Source organism: Motacilla alba, chromosome 1A (genome assembly GCF_015832195.1).
Source record: "Motacilla alba alba isolate MOTALB_02 chromosome 1A, Motacilla_alba_V1.0_pri, whole genome shotgun sequence".
NCBI classification, from domain to species: Eukaryota; Metazoa; Chordata; class Aves; order Passeriformes; family Motacillidae; genus Motacilla; species Motacilla alba.
Genome location: NC_052031.1, coordinates 33,289,595 through 33,309,233, shown reverse-complemented (window position 1 = coordinate 33,309,233; position 19,639 = coordinate 33,289,595). Strand labels below are relative to the sequence as shown.

Here is a 19,639-nt window from a genome sequence, read left to right as displayed (position 1 = left end):
TGAATTTCATTCTGGATTTTATGCACCTACATTGTGCATGTGATGCAGACAACTGACTTATCTGCCTTTGGAGACACATCTGGAAGAGGAGTGCAGGGGTTAGAGCAATTGCTCATGAGTAGGAGTGCTCAGCTGAGCAATGTAATTGGAAACGACCCATATTCACTTTTTTTGAGCTAAACTAACATCACTGTCTCAGCTTCCTGAACAGTCAGTAGGGAGGGATGAGTGATTCATCCCACCCAGCTTAGACCCATATTTTAGGAAGGAAGGAATTGCCCTCTGGCCGATGAAAACCTTAGATGAGGCATCTAAGTTTTAAATGACTAAAGCTTGGTGACACAGACCTCTGCCTAAATGCAGAAAACCTGTTAATTAGGCTACACTTTTAACCTTTAACTGAAGAAAAACATGCAAACTTTTCATCAACACCAAACACTTCATTTTCTTATTTACTACTATCCCACTGCTTCCTGGGGTCAGCCCTCAGCTTGTGGGAGTTTGTCTCAATATAAAACATGTTGTGGCCACTCTAGTTCAGTCCTTTTCACCTCCATAGATTATGAGGACACCCTCTCATTTTACTGATGCTCTCCAAGTGTCTTGAACCACCCTTGTGCACATGGTGGAAGGACAGGCTATCCTTAAAGGCTTGCACTGCTGACATTATTGCAGGGTCCTGTTGAGAGACCAATGCTGAGAGATTCCATCCCCTTTGGACTTTTGTCAGTAGGAAACAGAGGTAGACACTCACCTAAGGTGACTGTAGCCATACCTCCCTATGCATCATCTTCCCAACAGTGTAAAATCATGTCTGTACATCTCAAACACCCATTGCAAAACAGAGGATCTGGTGAAGGTGCTTTGAATTATAAAAATGAGAAGTTCTCAGATGAAGGTTGGCTTTTCTCTGCTTAGTTTCTACGGATTGCTTTAGTGAAACCCACAACAAGGGCGAAACGGAAACCTCGTGTAAACCAATTCAACACTCCATGTACAGCACAGTAGCTTTATGGAAGGAACTAAAGTGAGACCAAATTCAAGGCCAGACCCTGAGAAGTCTCTCAGGTCCTTTGAACAGGAAGATCAGCCTCATCTAAAGTGAGGTTCCTACACTGTACTGTGCCTGTGAGCTTCCAAAGGAACTTCAGAAGAAGCCCTGATCTTACCAGCAAGGGTATTTCAAAGAAACTTTGTTGTAGAGTGTAATGGAGTTGCTGTGCCACCTGTGTCAGTGTGAGGCAGAGAGGGAGTGGTTACTTCTGAATAGTTTATTGATCTGGTACCTCATTTTTAATTTTCTAGAGTAACTCACACCTATACTTAAGCAAACAACAGAATGTTAAGTTTACTAAGAGCTGTGTGCTAGCCTCTGAATTTCCATAAAGAAAGCAAGCAGGTTATGTAAATAGCACAATATCGGCAGCTTTCCATCTCGAACAGTCGATGCGAGCAGGGGCAGTGGTTCCAGCCTGCTGATACTCTTTGGGATGCTGTCTGCTCTGCATTTGCGCATGTGCCTCTTTTTGAACACTTTTTATATCCAAGGAATTAACCAAACTTCAGAGTCCTGGATGTAGTTTCCATTTAGAAAGACAAATTGAGTTGGGCATTTCTTGTCTTAAGCCTGCTCTTCATGAAGAGCGCCCTGAGTCTCGTCTCCTGAGGAGAGCAGGAGCAGAGCCATACACACCTCCTTTGCTCATAGATTTAGTCTTTGTAGTCAGCACTTGGGCAAAAAGCACTCTTGCCAAGCTTTCTTCTGATCATGCTCACGGTGCTATTTTCCCCACTCTGTCTCTCTTTTCTCCACTTCTGTTTTTGTCTTGCTGCTTTTCTTTCGCATATAATTTACTAAATTCACTAGGTTTGTGTATGGAGCAGAGGCAGCAACTTTAACTGGTCTTCACTTCCATGAAATAGATCAATTATCCCTAAAACTCATTGCCATAAGCCACTCCAATTTCAATCACCTCCCCATCACTGTTTTCTTCCTTGCATCTGTCATTTGTGTGCACCCTGAACTGTGCCTATTTAGCTTCATGATTTGCAGATTTTTACCAGATAATAACTTTTAACCAAATAACTTTTCTGTTACCAGAAAAGCCATTACTGATCGATGACCAGTTACTTTCAGGGCTGCATGTCCTAAGAGTTTATTTAAGGCCTTGAGATTCCCCATAATGTAGAGTTCAGAGAAGTGCAAAGGTAAATCTGTGCACTACAAGCTGATTTTAGTCAAGCCCTCATGAGGAAAAGGCAATGGTAGAGGTCATCCTTTACAGGTCAAGGCTAATTGCCAAAAATAATTGAAATAGCCTTGAAGGGAAAGGGGATAGACAGAAGATTATAAATGCTTCCTGCGTTCCATAGGAAATGATATCTTCCTATCTTCCTTACTTAAGCTTATTTCCTATTGAAATCAAGTGCTATACTATTTAATTGTGTGTATTGCTTAAGAAATATGGGGACTCTTTTCACATAAAGCACACCCACATATAACCAAACCAAAGTGTTTTGTGTCAAATTTTAATAGAATGAAGACAGCTTTCATTCCTAGCACAGACAATTAAGTGCTGATGAAACCATTTGATTCGAAAGATTTTAGTGGAAAACAAGTCTTCCCCCTAACTTCTGAATAATGATGCACTGAAACTTATTTACTAACAAAATGTCCTTATTGGTCTGGATAACACAAGGTTTCTGACTTTCATTCTGTGCTGTGCAATTGCTGTGTTGTTGTTGTAAATACAATATAACACTTTGTTGAGTGCACCAGGGACGTAAGTGATGAAGAATCATCAGTAGACTTTGAAAAATGTCTTTTTTTTTTTTTTTAAGCAGTACAAATATATAGATGCAGTTATGGTCCTGCTGTACAGTTACACATACCCAAAACCAAACAGAGATGCACCTCATGATTGTTAGCTGCTTGCAAGAGTGAGAGTGGGGTTTGTGTAATGGCCACCTCCAACACCAGTTCTGTATCATTAGCTTTTGCCACACAGAGCTTTGTTTAGGGCAAGATCCCTTTCTCTCTGCAAAGATGTAACTTATTGACCAATAAGTTACCAACTTATTGACCAGTCAGTGGTGCCTCTAAGACCTGTGGGGAATATAACTGGACAGTGAGGTGGATCTCAAGCATGTTGCTTGTAACACAACAGCCGTATGTGGGGACACCAAAAGTCTGGATAACATGGGAACTCCAGTGGATGATACTCCCCACAGCTTGAATCTCATTGACTTTACTGTCTGTTGGGATAAAAATACCAAACCTAAACAATCCCAAAGTGTGCACATTATGAACCTTTGGCAAAATAATCTTATTAACTGTGCCCTTGATAGACATTAATTTGTCTTGGACCCAAGTGGGGCTGCAGTCCAGGAGCAGTAATTTCTTGTGAACACCTCCTGAGCATATCAGGCCTCATAAAACCCCTATCTTATAATATGATGTAGCTTCAAAGACAATACTCTGCTGTTATGCAGGACCAAAGCAACTCCTTCAGTGCATCTGCTGAGCTGATTTGTTTTCAAATGTTGATTTAAATTCTACTTTTTATGATGTAATATTGCTAAAACTATGGTTTTATTGCAAATGTGTTCCAGTTCAATAAAAATGTGCTTGTTTTTTTTCCTCCTCCCTGAACTAAGAACAAAATGCCTTGAGGGACTATATATGTTTAATAGATTTTCTGAATTAAAACCCCCTTCAATTAAAATAATAATCTTTGGTGGTCCCACATAATATTTCGTAGCTGACATTCATGTATAATGTAATGTAATCTTGTTTTTTGATGGGACTTCTGTCTTTGCTAAGTTTCCTCTCTGGCTAATTAATATTTCTGCCTGCTATTGATTTTTCAGATCCACCCAACTTTCATTTGTTATTTTCTTTCAGTGATTATTTTAATAGCATGCCTTAATGTAGCATATGTTTAGATTCCAGCTCCAGTTTTACCCTAGCCATTATTAACAATGTAAATCTCCTCCTTTATGTGACAATGCTGATGTTTTTAGCTGTGCTTAATTAGCCCCATCTCAGTAGGGAAGCACTATTAACGCTTGTGTCCTATCTGTTAATGTTTCAATTTCCCCTTTTTCTAGCAGATAAAAGCTGATTGTAATCCCACGTGGCAGGTTTGGGGAACAACCATCTGCAGTCTCATTTTAGAGTCTGAACTGGCAGATTGCTTCCCACTTAAACTGCTACCACAGTAGACTGCTATCTGCAGGGTAATCATAATTACATTCATGTATCTTCAGAGGATGTTAATTACAGGAGGATGCTTTCTTTCTCTTGAATACAGGAACAAGTGCACTGCAAGTTTAGAGCGATTATGGAGGGGAAAAGCATTAAATCACAGGTGGGAAGGAAAGAAGTGAGAAACATATCCAATAGGCCAAAAGGTTGCTTGAATGGCAAAGGGAAGCAAAAGTGAATGGCAAAGGGAAGCAAAAGGTGTGAAGAAAAAAGACATGTTAAACCTTATTGTCATGTGGAGGTGAATCAGTCCAGAGCAGCAGAGCTCGTCATTCTAACTAAAGGACATGAGGATGGTTGGAACAGCAACTTGGCTGGAGCAGGACCTGCATGCCAGGGACATCTGGAAGTAAGGTGGAAAGCACGCTCCCAAGGATGGCTTCCCACCTTTTGCACTTGAGAGTGAGGTGGGGTGGCAGGAGGATCAAGGTTCCTCCATCACTAGCATGTCCGAGCATGGCACAAAGCCATGCAAGATCCTGGATCCAGGCAAGAAGAGCATTGACCTATATTGACTCTGCTTGTTGCAAAGGGTCCAGACAGCAAGGATCATAGGATTGTGGAATCATAGAACGGTTTGTGTTGGAAAGTACCTTTAAAAGTCCAACTTCTTGCAATGAGCAGGGATATCTTCAATTACATCCAGTTGTTCAGAGCTCCATCCAATCTGACTTCCAGTGTTTCCATGTCTACATTGTTCAGACAATGTATTAAGACACAATGGCACACATTCATTTGGCTGAGCAAGTAGATGCAATAAATCACAGAATCACAGAATGGTTTGGGTTGAAGAGGACCTGAAAGATTATCTAATTCTAAGCCACGTGCCATGGGCAGGCACACTTTCCACTACACCAAGTTGCTCAAAGCCCCATCCAACCTGGCCTTGAACACTTCCAGGGATCGAGTACCCGCAGCTTCTGGGGACAAACTGTTCAATAAAGTTTCAACTGGTAGTACTTCTGAAAAGAGGAGGCATAAAGCGACTGGACCTTTATTTGTACAAAAACCTACATGCTTGTCCTGGTTTCATCCAAGGACAGGGTTAATTTTTCTCAGAAGCCGAGAGGGTGCAGAGCCGGGAGCCATGTGGGTGTCCATATTGTCATTCTATACCATGCACATCATCACTTGCAGGTGGAGTTAAGAGGTTCTCACTTCTGAGAAGGAGGGCATTGCAGTCAGAGTAAAAGCAGGAGCATGGGGACCTGGCTGTCATTTTCTTGGTTGTCTCAGGGTCGTGCTGCATCAGGTCAGTGGGTGAGCAATTTGCATGTAAAACACCTTCTCTCTTGTACACTGTTGTTATTAATATTGTTGTTGTTGTTACTGTTAAGTACTTCTGTATATTTAAAAATTAATGTAATCACAAAGATGGTGGGACATCAAGAAAGGAAAAACTGAGAGGCAAAATTCTACGTCCTTGTATGCAGAGGCGCTGGGGTGAAAAGCATCATTCAGGCTTCAGGTGAAGTGTGAGGCATGACAAATCTGACTCCTCTCGTGTGATCGGGAGAACATGTTGTTGCCATTGCTCTGGGTCGTGTTTCTAATAATGACCAGACCAGATGGTTTGGTTTTGAAAAGAGCTATGGACAATTAAATAGCTGTGCAAGGCATTGGCAGCACCAGCTTTTAGTATTTCCTCCCCATATTTGCATGGATGAGATGCAATGGCAGAGGAAAGCAAAACCAGGAACTTAATATGACACGTGCCACAGGCATCTTGGATAAAGCACTCTTGGCTGCTAGACAAGTGCAGGCCTTGATCCTGCAGAAGCCAAGTAGTTATGTACACACAAATAGTCTCACTGTGGAATAAAGCATGCAGAAGTTTGTTGGGAAGTTTATTCCCTGGGAAGGGAAGTGGAAGTGAAGCAAGCTGGAGGAATGACTAAGAAGTAGGGGGGAGTTAAGCACAGAGTAGCAGAAGCTGAGCCACTTGGCTGACCCATCAGGTGAGTGGGTTGCAGCTGGAGCATCACATCAGATAAAATAACAGGAAGAGCCAAGTGATGGGACACACAGGGAAGATGACCACCAGGAAAACTGAACACTGGAATGATCTTTTAATAACACTAAGCAGGGTGACAAAGCAGAAGAGGACATATAATGTGATGAATGCAATTACTCACATCTGACTCAGGAATGGGTGTTGTTACTTAGTGCTTTTTTTGTCATCTTATTTTGGTCATTTTACAAGTAACTGAGGCCAAAGGAAACATGTCATGAAGCCCTTGGGAAGACAGACTTTGAGAGTGGAGAGTCTGCAAATGAGTGAACACAAAGAACGTGTAAACCTGCACATCTCAGGAAATAATAACTGCACAATCCCCGTAGGTGAGAGAAAAATGGTTGCCAATATGAATCAATAGTCATGCACCACAGATGATTTAATCAGATGATGGAGGCGACTGTCCCACTCTGCTCTGCACTTGTATGGCTTCACCTTAAGTCCTGAGTGTAGTTTTGAAGGGAAGCAGAGGGGCAGGTACTGATTTCTTCACTCTCATGACCAGGTACAAGACTCCAGAAAAGGTCATGAAGTTGAGTCGGGGAGGTTTAGGTTAGACATCAGAAAAAAGATTCTTCACCCAGAGGGTGATCAGGCCCAGGAACAGGCTGCCCAGGGAAGTGGCCACAACACCAGCCTGACAGAGTTCAAGAAGTGTTTGGGCATTGCTCTCAGGCACATGGTGTGATTCTTGCGGCTGTTTTGTGCAGGGCCAGGAGCTGGACTTTGATAGTCCTCTTTGGTCCCTTCCAACTCCAGATATTCTATAATTCTATGACTTTAAGTCTCACTGTAACAGGCCAAGAGACCATGGAAGAGCAAATGAGGAGAAGACAGAAGAATCCTGCCAAATAGCTTAGGGGGTAGCTTAGTTTTAATAGTTTCCTGAACTCTTCAATTTGTGCCCTAGACAGTACCAGGACATATCCCTGTGTCTGCTGCTCTGAGTACCTGCTCTTTCTAACCTAATGCCTGCATAATGGAAACTCCATGAACTTGGATGCAAACTGCAATCTTCCTTAAGAAGAGAAGGCTCATCATCTTGCTGGACCCGCAAGAGGCAGCTCTGGGACCAGGCAAAAAAACCCTATCTGCCTGGCCTGTGCTGTGGCGCTCCCTATCTGGCGGGTACTTGCTGGTCCCCAAGTGCACAGTTTAGCCCTTTAGCCCTTCAGCACAGCAAGTCCTGGGCCAGGAATGGGTGTGTCACATTTTGGGGAGCCTCCTAAGATGTGTAGTTCTGCTAAGTGCCCACCCCTGGGGCCCCTAACAGCAAATTAACTTCTCAGGCACATGCCTGTGGTCGTGGGACAAAAAAAAAAATAATAATAATAAAAAAAAGACGACTTGCATGCAAAGATTTTACAAATTTGGCCATTGTGACCAAACTTTATTACCCATTTTATGGAACTGTGACAAAGTCTAGGAATCAAGCAACATGGGGATCACAGAGGCTATTATGTTTATTGTGCTGAACAGACTGTGATAAACCATTAAAGGAACATTTTCAACAAGCAAGCGATTTGAAGTACAATCATAGACAGCAACTCTACATGAAGAACAAAGCAAAAAGTTAGAAGACACTCAAAAGGAAAAGTAAACTGTAGTTCAACATCTCGAAGCAATTTTTTTTCCTGCAAACACACCTCTCTTGCAGAAATGGTAGAAGAGTTACATGTCCAGTCATAGTTAGCAGTGACCAAAGACAGCAAAGAACAGTCGTATAAAATTTATCTCCCACAAAAATAAACTATATATATAAAAAAATTTTATGATGTTCTCACTGACTCAATGGCCACATGCAATTTTTCCGTCTGAAAAAATGAGGTATAGTAGGCCCTAAGAGGTAGTAATGTGTTTTGATTGTACTACAATATATAGAAAATGTAAGATTCAGTTCATCAGAGTGGTAAGTCTCTCAGAGGTTGAAGAGTGACACATACAGAGCAATTATTTCTGTGTCATCCACTGAATACCGTGGCTTTAAAAAATGCAACAAAACCCCTCAGACCCCAAAAGGGACTTGCTAAGGCTTGATTTGATGCCTTTTGAAGTCAGCAAAATTCCTATTACTGCCTTCAAGTGACACTGGATTTGGCCTGTTAGAGCTACTTATAGCTAAGATTATTTCTCTTTCACTTGATATTATGTCTAGTTCCAATATTCCAATCAGCTCTTTCCCAGCAACTCCCGCCAGTGAACCCCGTGCAGTCGTTCGTGGAGGTCCGTATTTCCCGACACTGCCTCCTGGAAGAAGCCTGTAAGTCGTTATCCTTAACTGCACCTGGCTCCGCGCTACAGCCACACCAACAGACGCCTTCCTGAGAAACTACCCCTGGCCCAGTTATTAATACAATGGTACAAAGCACTGACTAGGAAAGAGAGGAAGAAGGGAAATCAAACAGAAATAGAGAAAATGAAATTGGAACTGGGGGAAGAGAGAGAGAAAGAACAACAAAAGTGAGAGAGGGGAGAATAAAAAACCTCTACATAAGAAGCATTTAAAATAAATCTGGCTGAAAAATATTACAAAATCACATTTGTGTAAAATACACGAAAATACTTGTCAAGTATTTTCTTACAATCTACTAATTTTTTTAAAAAACACATATTTGTGATTGCATTATGCAAAAGCTGAGCTTGTTGCTTCCCACCTACAAAGCTTCAAGTTTCTTTGAAGGTTTTTTTTGTTCATTTTTTTATTTTTAATACGAAAGTAATTTAAAATGTGTTCATTTTCCACAAGTTATTTTACAAAAATAATTTTGGATTAGGGATTAGTTGCAGTCCTAACTGTTTCAAACGTCTCAAAACTGATGCTGAAAGTAACAAGTTCATTCCATTTAAAGTCTGGAGGTAGGTCTTTGTCAATCAATTAGTCCATTTCTCTAAACAATTCATTTGAGGTACAAACTTGGACAGTAATATTTAAACTTTACAGCTAATTTTTTTCTGTCATGTAGTGTCCTTGAAGAAAATTATCCTCACAAACCTATCAGCAATTCAATACAAAAATATATTCAAGTTAACAGTACATTACACAGAAGTCTAGCAGAGAATAGAGTAAGTACATAAAATAAAACAAAACAAAACCAAAACCAAAAACCCACACAAAAAAAAAAAAAGAAAAAAAATCAAACAAACCAAGTGAAAGAAAACACATAGTCATGCTGAAACACAAAAAAGACATTGCTTCCTTAACTGCAAAAAAGGTTGAAATAGAAATAAGGGGAAAATGCAGATACTCATGATTATCTACCCAGTAAAAATTTCCTGCATTGAATGTGTATAGCAGCATGTATTTATCAGTCTGTTGAGTTATTTGTAAAAATCAGAGGTAGTATTGAATAGTGGGATAATATTGCATCTGGTGCTAAAAGTGCTGCTTTGAATGAAAAGATGGAGAAACGCCACTGGCACAGAGGTGCTCAGTGAACCATCCTATGTCAAAATACATTGCCTAACGTAATGCACGAGCTTAGCTGAGGTACATGGAGTTCGTTCTTACATTGTGACTGATGAGTAATGAGGAAAGATTCAATTCTTTCAAAATACTGGTACAGGGCAAGTGGAATTAGTAGAAACTAAGCAAAAATCTGGATTATTTTTGTTCAGATAAATTTATGATTAATTTCTAGGTACCTTTCTGTATGTTTTAAAAGACTTTTATCAATAAAGACTTACTCATTAATGGCATAAGAGTGGCGTCAGTCATTTTTGTTTCCGTAGAAAACTCCTGGCTCTAAGAAAGCCAACTCCTTGGCTTCCTATTATCCTGATGATAAGGACTGTTCATTTGGTTTATTACTGCTTGTGCTGATATGTTTGTATCTAAAACTATACCAGGTATCTTTATCTTTCTTCCCTTTTGCAAAATGAAAGTACCTTTTTCATGTTGATTTCTTTCTTCCGATTACCAGCTGAATAAATGAAAGATCAGCTTTCATTTTTTTTCCCAAAATAATAGTAAGTCTAAAAAAAAAAAATCAAGTACAAGTCTACAAGAAGGTTACAAAAGAAAAAGAATAGTATCTATCCCCTATCTTTGGTGTTCTAAAACAGGGAGTTCACTAAGTAGGGAGTGGGTTGCTGGAAGTGTTGCAAGGCGTTAAGTGTTACACACCCAGCCTTTCCTATTTCAATGCCCATTATCATGACTATGTTACAAGTTTCTTGTTTATATGCAGTGCAGTGAATGACATAAACCTGATTTGGGGCTCTTCTTGACCCAGTCACCCTTACTTAGCAGCTCAAACAAACTATTAGTAGGTTAGGAAAAAAGAAAACAGTAATTAAAAGTTGCATCGTTAATCTGTGTCCCCTTTGTGTTACAGCAGTTTTTCACTAGACCTGGGACTGTGAAGGGATTGCAAAGAAGATGATTAGTCAAATCCTTTTCAAGGTTATGTGATTTTTTTTTCCCCCAGGCAAAAGTGGAAAGACCATGGCAATAGCAAGTAAGTGGTCAAGGCAGTGTCTTCTCCCTTCAAAAGACCCAACTGCTGATGAGGTAGAAATTGCATGGTGTGATCTTCTAGTCTTCTTCTGCAGATTCTTGTGAGGACGTTTCTTCAGTCTCTTCCTGGAAAACACAAATAGGAATGATAAATATCGTGGTGCATCTTAGGCTGCCAGTTCAGCTGTCCCTCACGCAGCTGACGATTGCCTCTCGAGCTAATAAAATGCACTTTACAGTTCCTGTGATGTCCCAAGAAGCCACCTTGGGGAGGAAGGGAAGGTACTCTGGTCTCTGATCCCCAAACCTTGCCTTGCCAGGTTTTTCTTCTACTCCACAAGATGCAAGAAAAAGCATTCTGTGCCATGCTTTGTCACAGGCTTCTTATGGCCAGCAGACATGGGCAGCAAGAAAGCATTTTGAGCACATATCCAATCCTAAGCAGCTGCTCCGGGAAGCCTTCTCATCCTCATTGACCCTAGTGCTGCTTGATGTTTGCCTTCAGCAAGCCTGACCAAATGTGATGTTCTTACTCTGCTTTTTAAATAAATGTTCAGTACCTTTCAGGACACGGGTGATGAACTGGGGGCAACTAACATTTTTAATAAAAGGGGCTGTCAATTAAAAGCTGTTTTTTATCAAACATTGAACATCATCACCTAAGACAGCATGTGAATAAGATCTAGGAAGAAGAGGAATTCACCCCCTCAGCCAACTGAGACCTTTGAAGAATGACCAGCTTAAAACAGCTTATAACAGTCTTCATACTTTAATAGATTTGATTTTCCACATGGCTTCATTTTGTCTGGGTGGCTAACTGACACAATTTATAACTCTTTTCCTTTCCCAGGCCACTACAGTACACCATTCAGCAAAGCTTGCCTTAAAGCTTGCCTGCCTTACACGACCAAACTTCCATTCATTAGTGTTTGAAACACCTCAGCTGTGAAGGGCTCCTAAATGCTACCATGTGTGACACTGCTGCAGAGGAGCGGCATCAAGGAAAAACACAGTGCTTTAATCATAGGCCACTGCTTACTGCAATCCCCTTTCAAAAGGTTTTGACCTCCCCCTGCACCTCCCTGCAAGAAAAGGCCAAAAAAAGAGCTGTAAATCCAGGGAATAAACATAACTATAAACGAATGGATGACAGCTTAAAAAATATAACCATAGCATCATCAAGCCATGGAGATTTCACACTGGTTTTGTTTAGTCTGCTTTGGGTTATGTGGGAAAAGTGAAAAGCATGAAGGAAATGCTCCCCCCCTCTTCCTTTATGCCCCCACCCCTGCTAAAGCCTGTGCCTCAGATATTTAGGCCAGTAGGTTTATACCTCTTGACAAGGAAACAGGCTGTGACCCTGGGGTACTCTCTTGAGCACCAGGCACAAAGAAAGATGTAGCATGATCAAAGCCATGGATAGAGCAGAGAGAGCAAAATCAAGTGTCAGCTGCCCTCTGACCTTGGATTTTCAATTCTTAAATTCCAGATGACACTGATCTATCGTACAGATGAACAATTTTTTCCTCACAACAACTACTGTCTACTTGTAGCTGGGTTATATTCACAGCACTGGAACAAAAATGATTCTCAACTCATGAAATGATCAAGCAAATTTTACTCTGTCTCTGGTGGCACTGGGGAAACTGAGCTCACACTCCATCGAATCCCATTAATGCATAATGCATTTTTCCTGCTTATTTTCTGTGCAGAACAGGACTGTTACAACATTTCAATCAAGAAGAAAAATGGTATTTTCAGGCATCTACCGGAGGGCTAATTTGGGCAGCATGTGGAGAAACACAGCAAAATATGTCGGTTTGAGCCTTGGTAATTCAGGACTCAGAATGATTGCGGCAAACCCTACTTTTGCCTCCAAGCCAAGTATTTCAGTTAAAAAATTACTACTGTGGGTTCTGTGCTCTTAAGATAATACAGGTAGATGTGTTTTTCTATTTGATGATGATCACATGTTTAATTTCTCACAGCACTGTGGTCAGCCTCTGATTATCATTTCCTGGAAGACGGCAGCACACGTGTGGGTGCGGAGCGGCAGCTCTCTTTGTTTTATGCTTGGCTTGTCAGGAGACTACTGAAACCTGATGAAATCATTTTTCCATGAAGGTAGACTTCCGATCACAAAGTAAGAAGGATGGGGGAGAGGCTAAGTATGTGAAAGGACATACTTCAAAGCTCAGCCAGGGTGGCCACAAGAGAGCTCTTTTTAGTTAAAAAGTTGTCCACTCTAGTGATTTTTACTATGAATCTCACAGTATTTTTTTTCTAGTAACCCTTGCTGCAGTGACCAAGAAAACTAATGAGAATCTCTTCCTTCACACATTTATATGTGTTAATGCAATGATGGAAGCTTCTCTCACATGCACATGTATGTGCTAATATGTGTACCTGTAGTACTGGTAAGGATGAGAAACTAAAAATCAAACTACTTCCCCTTAAATATATAAATAAGCTAATTATTAAAAAAATATTTGAGACTGACAGACTTCAAAATCACATCACTGTTGGGAAATACATTTTTCATGAAGAAAAGCTTTTCAAAAGAATCAGATTGTTCATTCCAAAAGCCTGCAATACCCCAGTTGCAGATGAGTGGTTTTAAGCCAACCCATGATGTAAGCTTCTTGTCAAGACACTGATGGAGACATGACTGCTGATCTGAAGTGCTTACAACTCAAACAAAGGGATACTACAAATCAGACATATATGCAGGGAGGGAACCAAAGGAAGAAGTGAGCAGAGGTTCTCAAACACAAAATATAGATGTATAATGCAGGAACAGAGAGGGATTTTTTTGCACTTGTGAAAAACTGGTTGCAAATATCATAAGGTTGTGCAGCTGGGATCCTCAACCCAACCTCTGCCTCTACAGCACCTGCCACCCCTGCACACACACTTTCCAAAAGACAGAGGGTGGGGCAGGCATTTTGAAAACTGTGTAACCTTTGAAAGTTGAAAACCAGCTCTGTGCTGAGTCACTTCAGCCAGAGATTCACTGAAGTGCTAGCACTGTCAGGCCACTGGACACCTCAGGGTAAGGATGCTTACCAGTAGCAAGCACCCTCCAGGCACTTGTAAGTCCTCACTGACCTGCCAAGGTCGATGGCACAGCCATGTGTCATAGTCCCTGAGCCAAAAGTTGAAGGAGGAGCTGGAATTAAATACTTTGTAAGTCTAGATGTGCTTCCAATAAATTCGAAGAGAAGGGAACAAATTAAGAAGAAAAGCATGGTCATTAGAGCAGACATGAGAAACCCAAGTCACTCAAAGTGTGGTAGCCATGCAGTGCATAAATTCAGCAACACCATCACAGGATGCACTCAGCAAAGAAGCAAAAGTTTCGGGCCACACTGCAGCTTTAATTGAGGTTGTTCTCACTTAGGAGCATTCACTTTAGTTGTGGAGGCAGAATGGTGACATGTGTTAATTGACCATAAATGTGCATCCACTGGGTTTTGCTTTGACCAGCTACTTCCCAGGTTATTTGTTTTCTGCCGCAGCAAACTAGTGAGAGGTTGGGCCAGCAGACTGCAAAGAGAAACCTGAGAAAACTTCAAACCAGCTGGATCTGGCTAACAGGGAAGCCACAGCCATGAAGAGTTCAGAGAGCACAGGACGAATACTCGAAGAACAGGGTAAGTACTCATACCCATAGCTCGGGCTTTACTCCTGATACTACAACAATATCCCAGGTGACTTCCCATGCATCCACGTGTACATCCCCATACATGTATCTGCAGGGGCTGATTGGCACAGGGACCAGCTGCAGAGGCAGTTTCACTTGGCACATGCTGTCCTTGGTCATCCACAGGTCCCACGTCTGGGTATGTTTGTTCTGAGCTGCTACAGGGCGTAGCATGATGTTGTAATACAAAGGCAGCACACTGAGCCATTTCCACCCTCAGCTGCTCTAACTGCCCCGTCACGCAGGGAGTGATAGGGAGCTGGTGTCTCTCCCAAAACAAAGCTGCAAAGTGGCTTTCTCCAAAGGAGCCTTTTCCTGAGGGGCATCACTGGCAAGGGGCTGGCAGATGTGGACACTAGCCTGGACCCTCATCTCTCACTGAGGCTGGCCTCCCACAGGAGAGAAAGGACAAATACTTTGCAATGACTCACAGCAGGTATCTGTTGTTAGCACTGATTCAACACTGGTGAAGGTAAGAAAACAGGAACAGGAGGCAGGACAGCAGGTTTCAGTTAGAAGTGCTGTCTGCAGCCAGTATGTTTATTTGAGCTAGCCAACACAGAATTTTGAAATATGACAACCTTAGTGGGATCTGGTTGCCTGAAGACAGCACCTGAGGCTGTTTTAGATGCCCTGGATATCTCATCTAGTAAGATAAACCAGAAGGGTACTGGTCTCCTGTTTCATGTCCTCCTTCCCTGTGTGGATCCCTGTGGTCCCCTGGGACACCCAATGGGCACAGAACAACTGTGTCAAGATATGTAGACCCATGAACCCTCTCCAGAACTATGAATTTGAATCTCTGCTTTGGAAGTCTCGGCGCTGTGGAAAAACAAACTGGTGCCAGACTCTTTTCAGTGCTGCCCAGCAACAGGACTCAGAGGAATGGCCATAAACTAAACCACAGTAAGTTCCACCTCAGCATGAGAAAGAACTTCTTCACACTGAGGGTGGCAGAGCACTGGAACAGGCTGCCCAGGGAGGTCTCCCTCTCTGGAGACTCTCAAACCCCACCTGGACATGTTCCTGTGTCACCTGCTCTAAGTTACCCTGCCTTGGAAGGCGGGTTGGACTGGATGATCTCCAGAGCTCCCTTCCAACACAAATGATTCTATAATTCTGTTATTCATTGCTAAACCTCAGAGGTGGTCCCATCCAGAATGGAGCTGTGCCACAAACTATTGTATTTAAATGTCAACATCTTTTCAGATCCAAGTCACCCCCTGATCCCAAGAGACTTCTTTCCCACGACATCCTGTGCAGGTAAAATGTAACTCTACCTGCTGCTCAAGACCTCTGTTTGGTGATGTGCATTTGGCTGGTGCAGGCTATTTTTTTCTGAGATCACAAGCAGCATCCTAGTGGCCTGAAGAACAGACATACTTAGTTTGGTCATTTTTATGTCCTCTGCGTTCTTTTTTGGTGGACCCCCACAAACTGATGAAAACAAAACCTGATGATGAAACAATTGCTGGGAGAAGCAGTGCCCCACCCGTAGCAAGGTAACTGTGGCACTTTTGTAAAAATGTTTGTTCTGTTCCAATACCCTGGGCAAAACTTCAAGGTTAAATGTCTTGGCGCCATAAAACTCACTGTGAATTTGCTTTTTTCACCTTCTGCTCACGAATTTCTGACCTGCAGATTAAAACAACTAAAACTCATTTTGAAATGAACTGCAGGATCACAGTAATGCTGCATATGGAGCCTCTGAATTTGCCACAGCTTTTATTTTATAATGAAGTATTAGCTATTGGCACAGATTTTGCTGGCTGCTTTCTAAGCCCGAGAGGGTATGCTTGAATAGATATGTCAAAAAGAACTGCTGACAAGAGCAACTTGCAAACTGTGGACCATTGTCTGCTGTTAACATGTCTGAAATCCCCTGGCATGCAAGCTAATATTTTCAGAGGAGTCCCTGAAATATAGGGATAGGAATAGATGGCTTCTAGAGCAGAGGCCAGGGCTCCGACTCTGCCCAGCTGAGACAATGCCATCCCGATCGTTCCACAGCCAAAGCACCAAACTGCTTTAGAAATTCTTACAGCACTAACAAACCCTCACAGAGCAGGTTTGCCCTGTGTGAAGCTTAGAGTGGGATCTGCTGCTTTGAGCTCTGCACTCTCTGCAAAGCACACTAGCGAGCTCAGTGACAGGTGTCACTCAGCAGTAAGGCAAAGTTTAACACCAGAAGCTGGATTCAGAACTCAAATTGTTGCAGGTATACTTCACACATCACAATGAAAGGCTTTATTAGTGCAGAAGAGATCACCATGACCATATACAGAAAAGGCCACACAACCCTTCCAGCTGCTGGATTCAACAATGATTTTAAGGAATTATTTCAGTACAGAAACTCTGTCTCTAAACACATATAAGTCAACCAGACCACAAGCAAGCAATTGTTGTGCACTGTAGCTGCTAGCATGCTAGAAGGAGCACAAATTCTTTAGCTTGGTGCCTAACAGGACAGTCAAAAACTCTGGCTACAGAGCAGTTCTGAGACCCCCTGCCTTCTCCTACCACTGTTTCTGCTATCATTGACTAAGTCATGGGACAGCCCTGGGAGCAGTGAGCAGGCAGGTTCCCCCCCAAGGAACCTGAACAACTTTCAGTACTTCAATGACATTAAATATAAACAAAGAGACAAACAGAGAGATGCAGCTGATGGGGCAGTTTGGGGTTGAGATGTAGGGACTAGAAACCAACATTCTTGCTTTAAATGTATAAGTTCCTATTGACCTAGCCTCTAATAGCCCACTTCGTCATGTAAAGATGTTGGCCTTCAAAAGACCACAGATTTGGCCACAGCATGATGGCATAGCAATATTTAGATACCAGCAAGCAGCCTTGCTGAGCTGCTGCTTAACTTTCCCAATGCCCAAGTGCTTGCTGGTGGGCATGTGCAGAGCTCCCTAATACTCTTGGGAGCAGTCTAAGGGCCATAAGGTATCCTAAAGATCAATTTGACTTAGTGATGTCCTCAAAGTTTTCACACTCGGGAAGGCAATGTAAACAAACAGCAAAAATACAACTTTTAAATTTTAATAAAATTGCATACATGTACGCAATAGTGCTGGATTGGAAATTCACACATGGACTTGTTTTGAAATCCTCATGCTCTCTGATTTGAAGTAGGTATTCAAGATGGGTTTTCTACCTCCTAGGAAGAAGGCTCCCCCCCATAGTTTTGTGTATGGAACATGCATTTTTCTTCTGTTAAAATCAGTCCACTTTTATATAAATAATGATTCTGTGAAAGACAGAAAGGGAGTAGAGAAAATAAAGCCAAAACCTGACGCTCTCCTGCAGGTCACCAGCCTGTGGTTTTTTAGCTGCATAGTTAGTAAGCAAATTAAGTGTGTCCCCTCCTTTTATGGCTGGAACAGCACTGCTTGACTAGCAAAAAGGCTGCTCATGGGGATTACTGGATAATACACATCCCCAGCTGCTGGAGGAAGTGAACTAGCTGAGGCAGCTGAGTCTAGTTGCTGGGGCTGTGCTGGGACTCAGCTGGTAGAGGTCAGAGAGAGTTAACCATCCTTACACACACAGAAACCACTTCTACAGATCCCCTTCCTCTGCTGGAGGAAGTATCTTGGCAGGCTTGGCCAAGTTTTGGTCCTTGAGCAACAGGTTCAGATAACTGGAGGAGACCAAGACATTCCTTAGGAGAATTCCCACAGGGCAGGGCAGGACAGGACAGGACATTCCTCTTTAAGTTGGAACAGCTTACTTAAAATATAGATTCAAGTCTATTCTTCCTGTTAGATTAAGGTGGAATAAAAAACATTTCTCCATCTCCTAGCTTATCTCCCACTAGGAGAACTGTTTGATATAATGGAGTGATAATGAATCTCTCTGGTTACTTTGAGAGAAAGGGCTTATCTGACACAGGAGTTTTAAATCCAGGAGGGCTCACACTGAGAACTTCCAGAAACAGGAATTAGTCTGACTGACATTTAGTTAAAACCTAAATGTACCTGCCTTAGGTTTTGCCTCTCAATTTCTCTTACAGATAGTCTTGAATGAACCTCAGCTTTAGGTGCCCAACTTTGCCATGGATTTTAAAGCAGCTCTGAAATTAACTCAGCAATGAGGTTCCTGCAAGGCAGCAAGTCACTCAGTGCCAAAGCCTCTGTGGCTGAAGCCTTTTGAAATTGAGACTCAGCTGTCTAAGTTATGTCAGGCCAGATTTCTTAAACGCGTTTTGGCATCTGAGTACAGCAAGTGCCTTTTTGACCTAAGCAGGTCAAAACACTTTGAAAAAATCTGTTCCCCATGTGATTAAAAGGAGACTGAAAATCTTCAGCAAAATCTCAGTACTGGTCAGAAGAATTTTGCAGGAAACACCATTTAAAGTCTGCAAAGCACAGACCTAAAGGGAAAATGGTGGTTGAAGCAATAGCGGGTGCTATGCAACACTGACAGAGATGTATTTTGTCTTGGAGAGCTTCAACCCTACAATATATAAACATTTTTGGTGGGAAGGAAATAAAATATTAAGAAAAAGAAAGCAGCGGTGCTGTTAGAAACATATACAACTGAGCTGGACTGACCCCAACTTTGAGAAGCTGCTCTTACAAACCTCTTGTGGATGCTGTAAACTGGAGGAATGGTAAACTGCTCTGCATTCACAGCCAAAATCCAGACTGGAGCATAAGGCAAGCAGAGGCTCTAATAATAGTCTCTAATCACTAATATTTGTGTCCATAAGTAGATGAAAGAAGACGGATGCCAACCTTAAAAATCCTTAGACTTGCCTAGTTCACTGAAATGATGTGGGTGACTGTGTTAGCTCTGCTTTCTTGTGGCACTGGAGATGGAAAAGCCCACAAGGATACCAGAGCCCACAGAGGTAAACCTGAGCGAATCTGCCTTCCTCTTGAGCCCTTGAGATACTTGAAACAGCACCAGTTTTTCTGCATATTTTATGCTGAGTGGCAGAGGAAGGATTACAGCAATGATCTCCCAGAATGGGTTAGGGAAACACTACAGAGGCTTTGAAATGGAGGTCAAACCCACATTATTTACCTTTTGCTCCTTCCTCCCCCCCCCCCCCCCCCCCCCCCCCCCAAATATAAAGCATGAAGAGTAAAATAAAGGAAGGCCTGTTATATTTCTATTCTCTTTTTTTTTTCTCCCCCTAAAAACAACCACTTGTTACAAACAGGAAGCAACTGCCAAAAGTTGTTCACCTTC

At 42.1% G+C, this 19,639-nt stretch overlaps 1 protein-coding gene across 2 annotated transcripts in view; it reads right to left on the bottom strand.

Moving 5' to 3' along the window:
• Positions 1–7,641: 7,641 nt before the first annotated feature.
• The window catches only part of HMGA2 (high mobility group AT-hook 2), a 110,197-nt gene continuing 98,199 nt past the window's right edge, over positions 7,642–19,639 (bottom strand). For both annotated transcript variants that reach the window (XM_038153992.1, XM_038153991.1), the window contains one exon: positions 7,642–10,863. In XM_038153992.1, the coding sequence (XP_038009920.1) occupies positions 10,816–10,863 (48 nt within the window). In that variant the 3' untranslated portion in view covers positions 7,642–10,815. The remainder of the gene's footprint in view (positions 10,864–19,639) is intronic.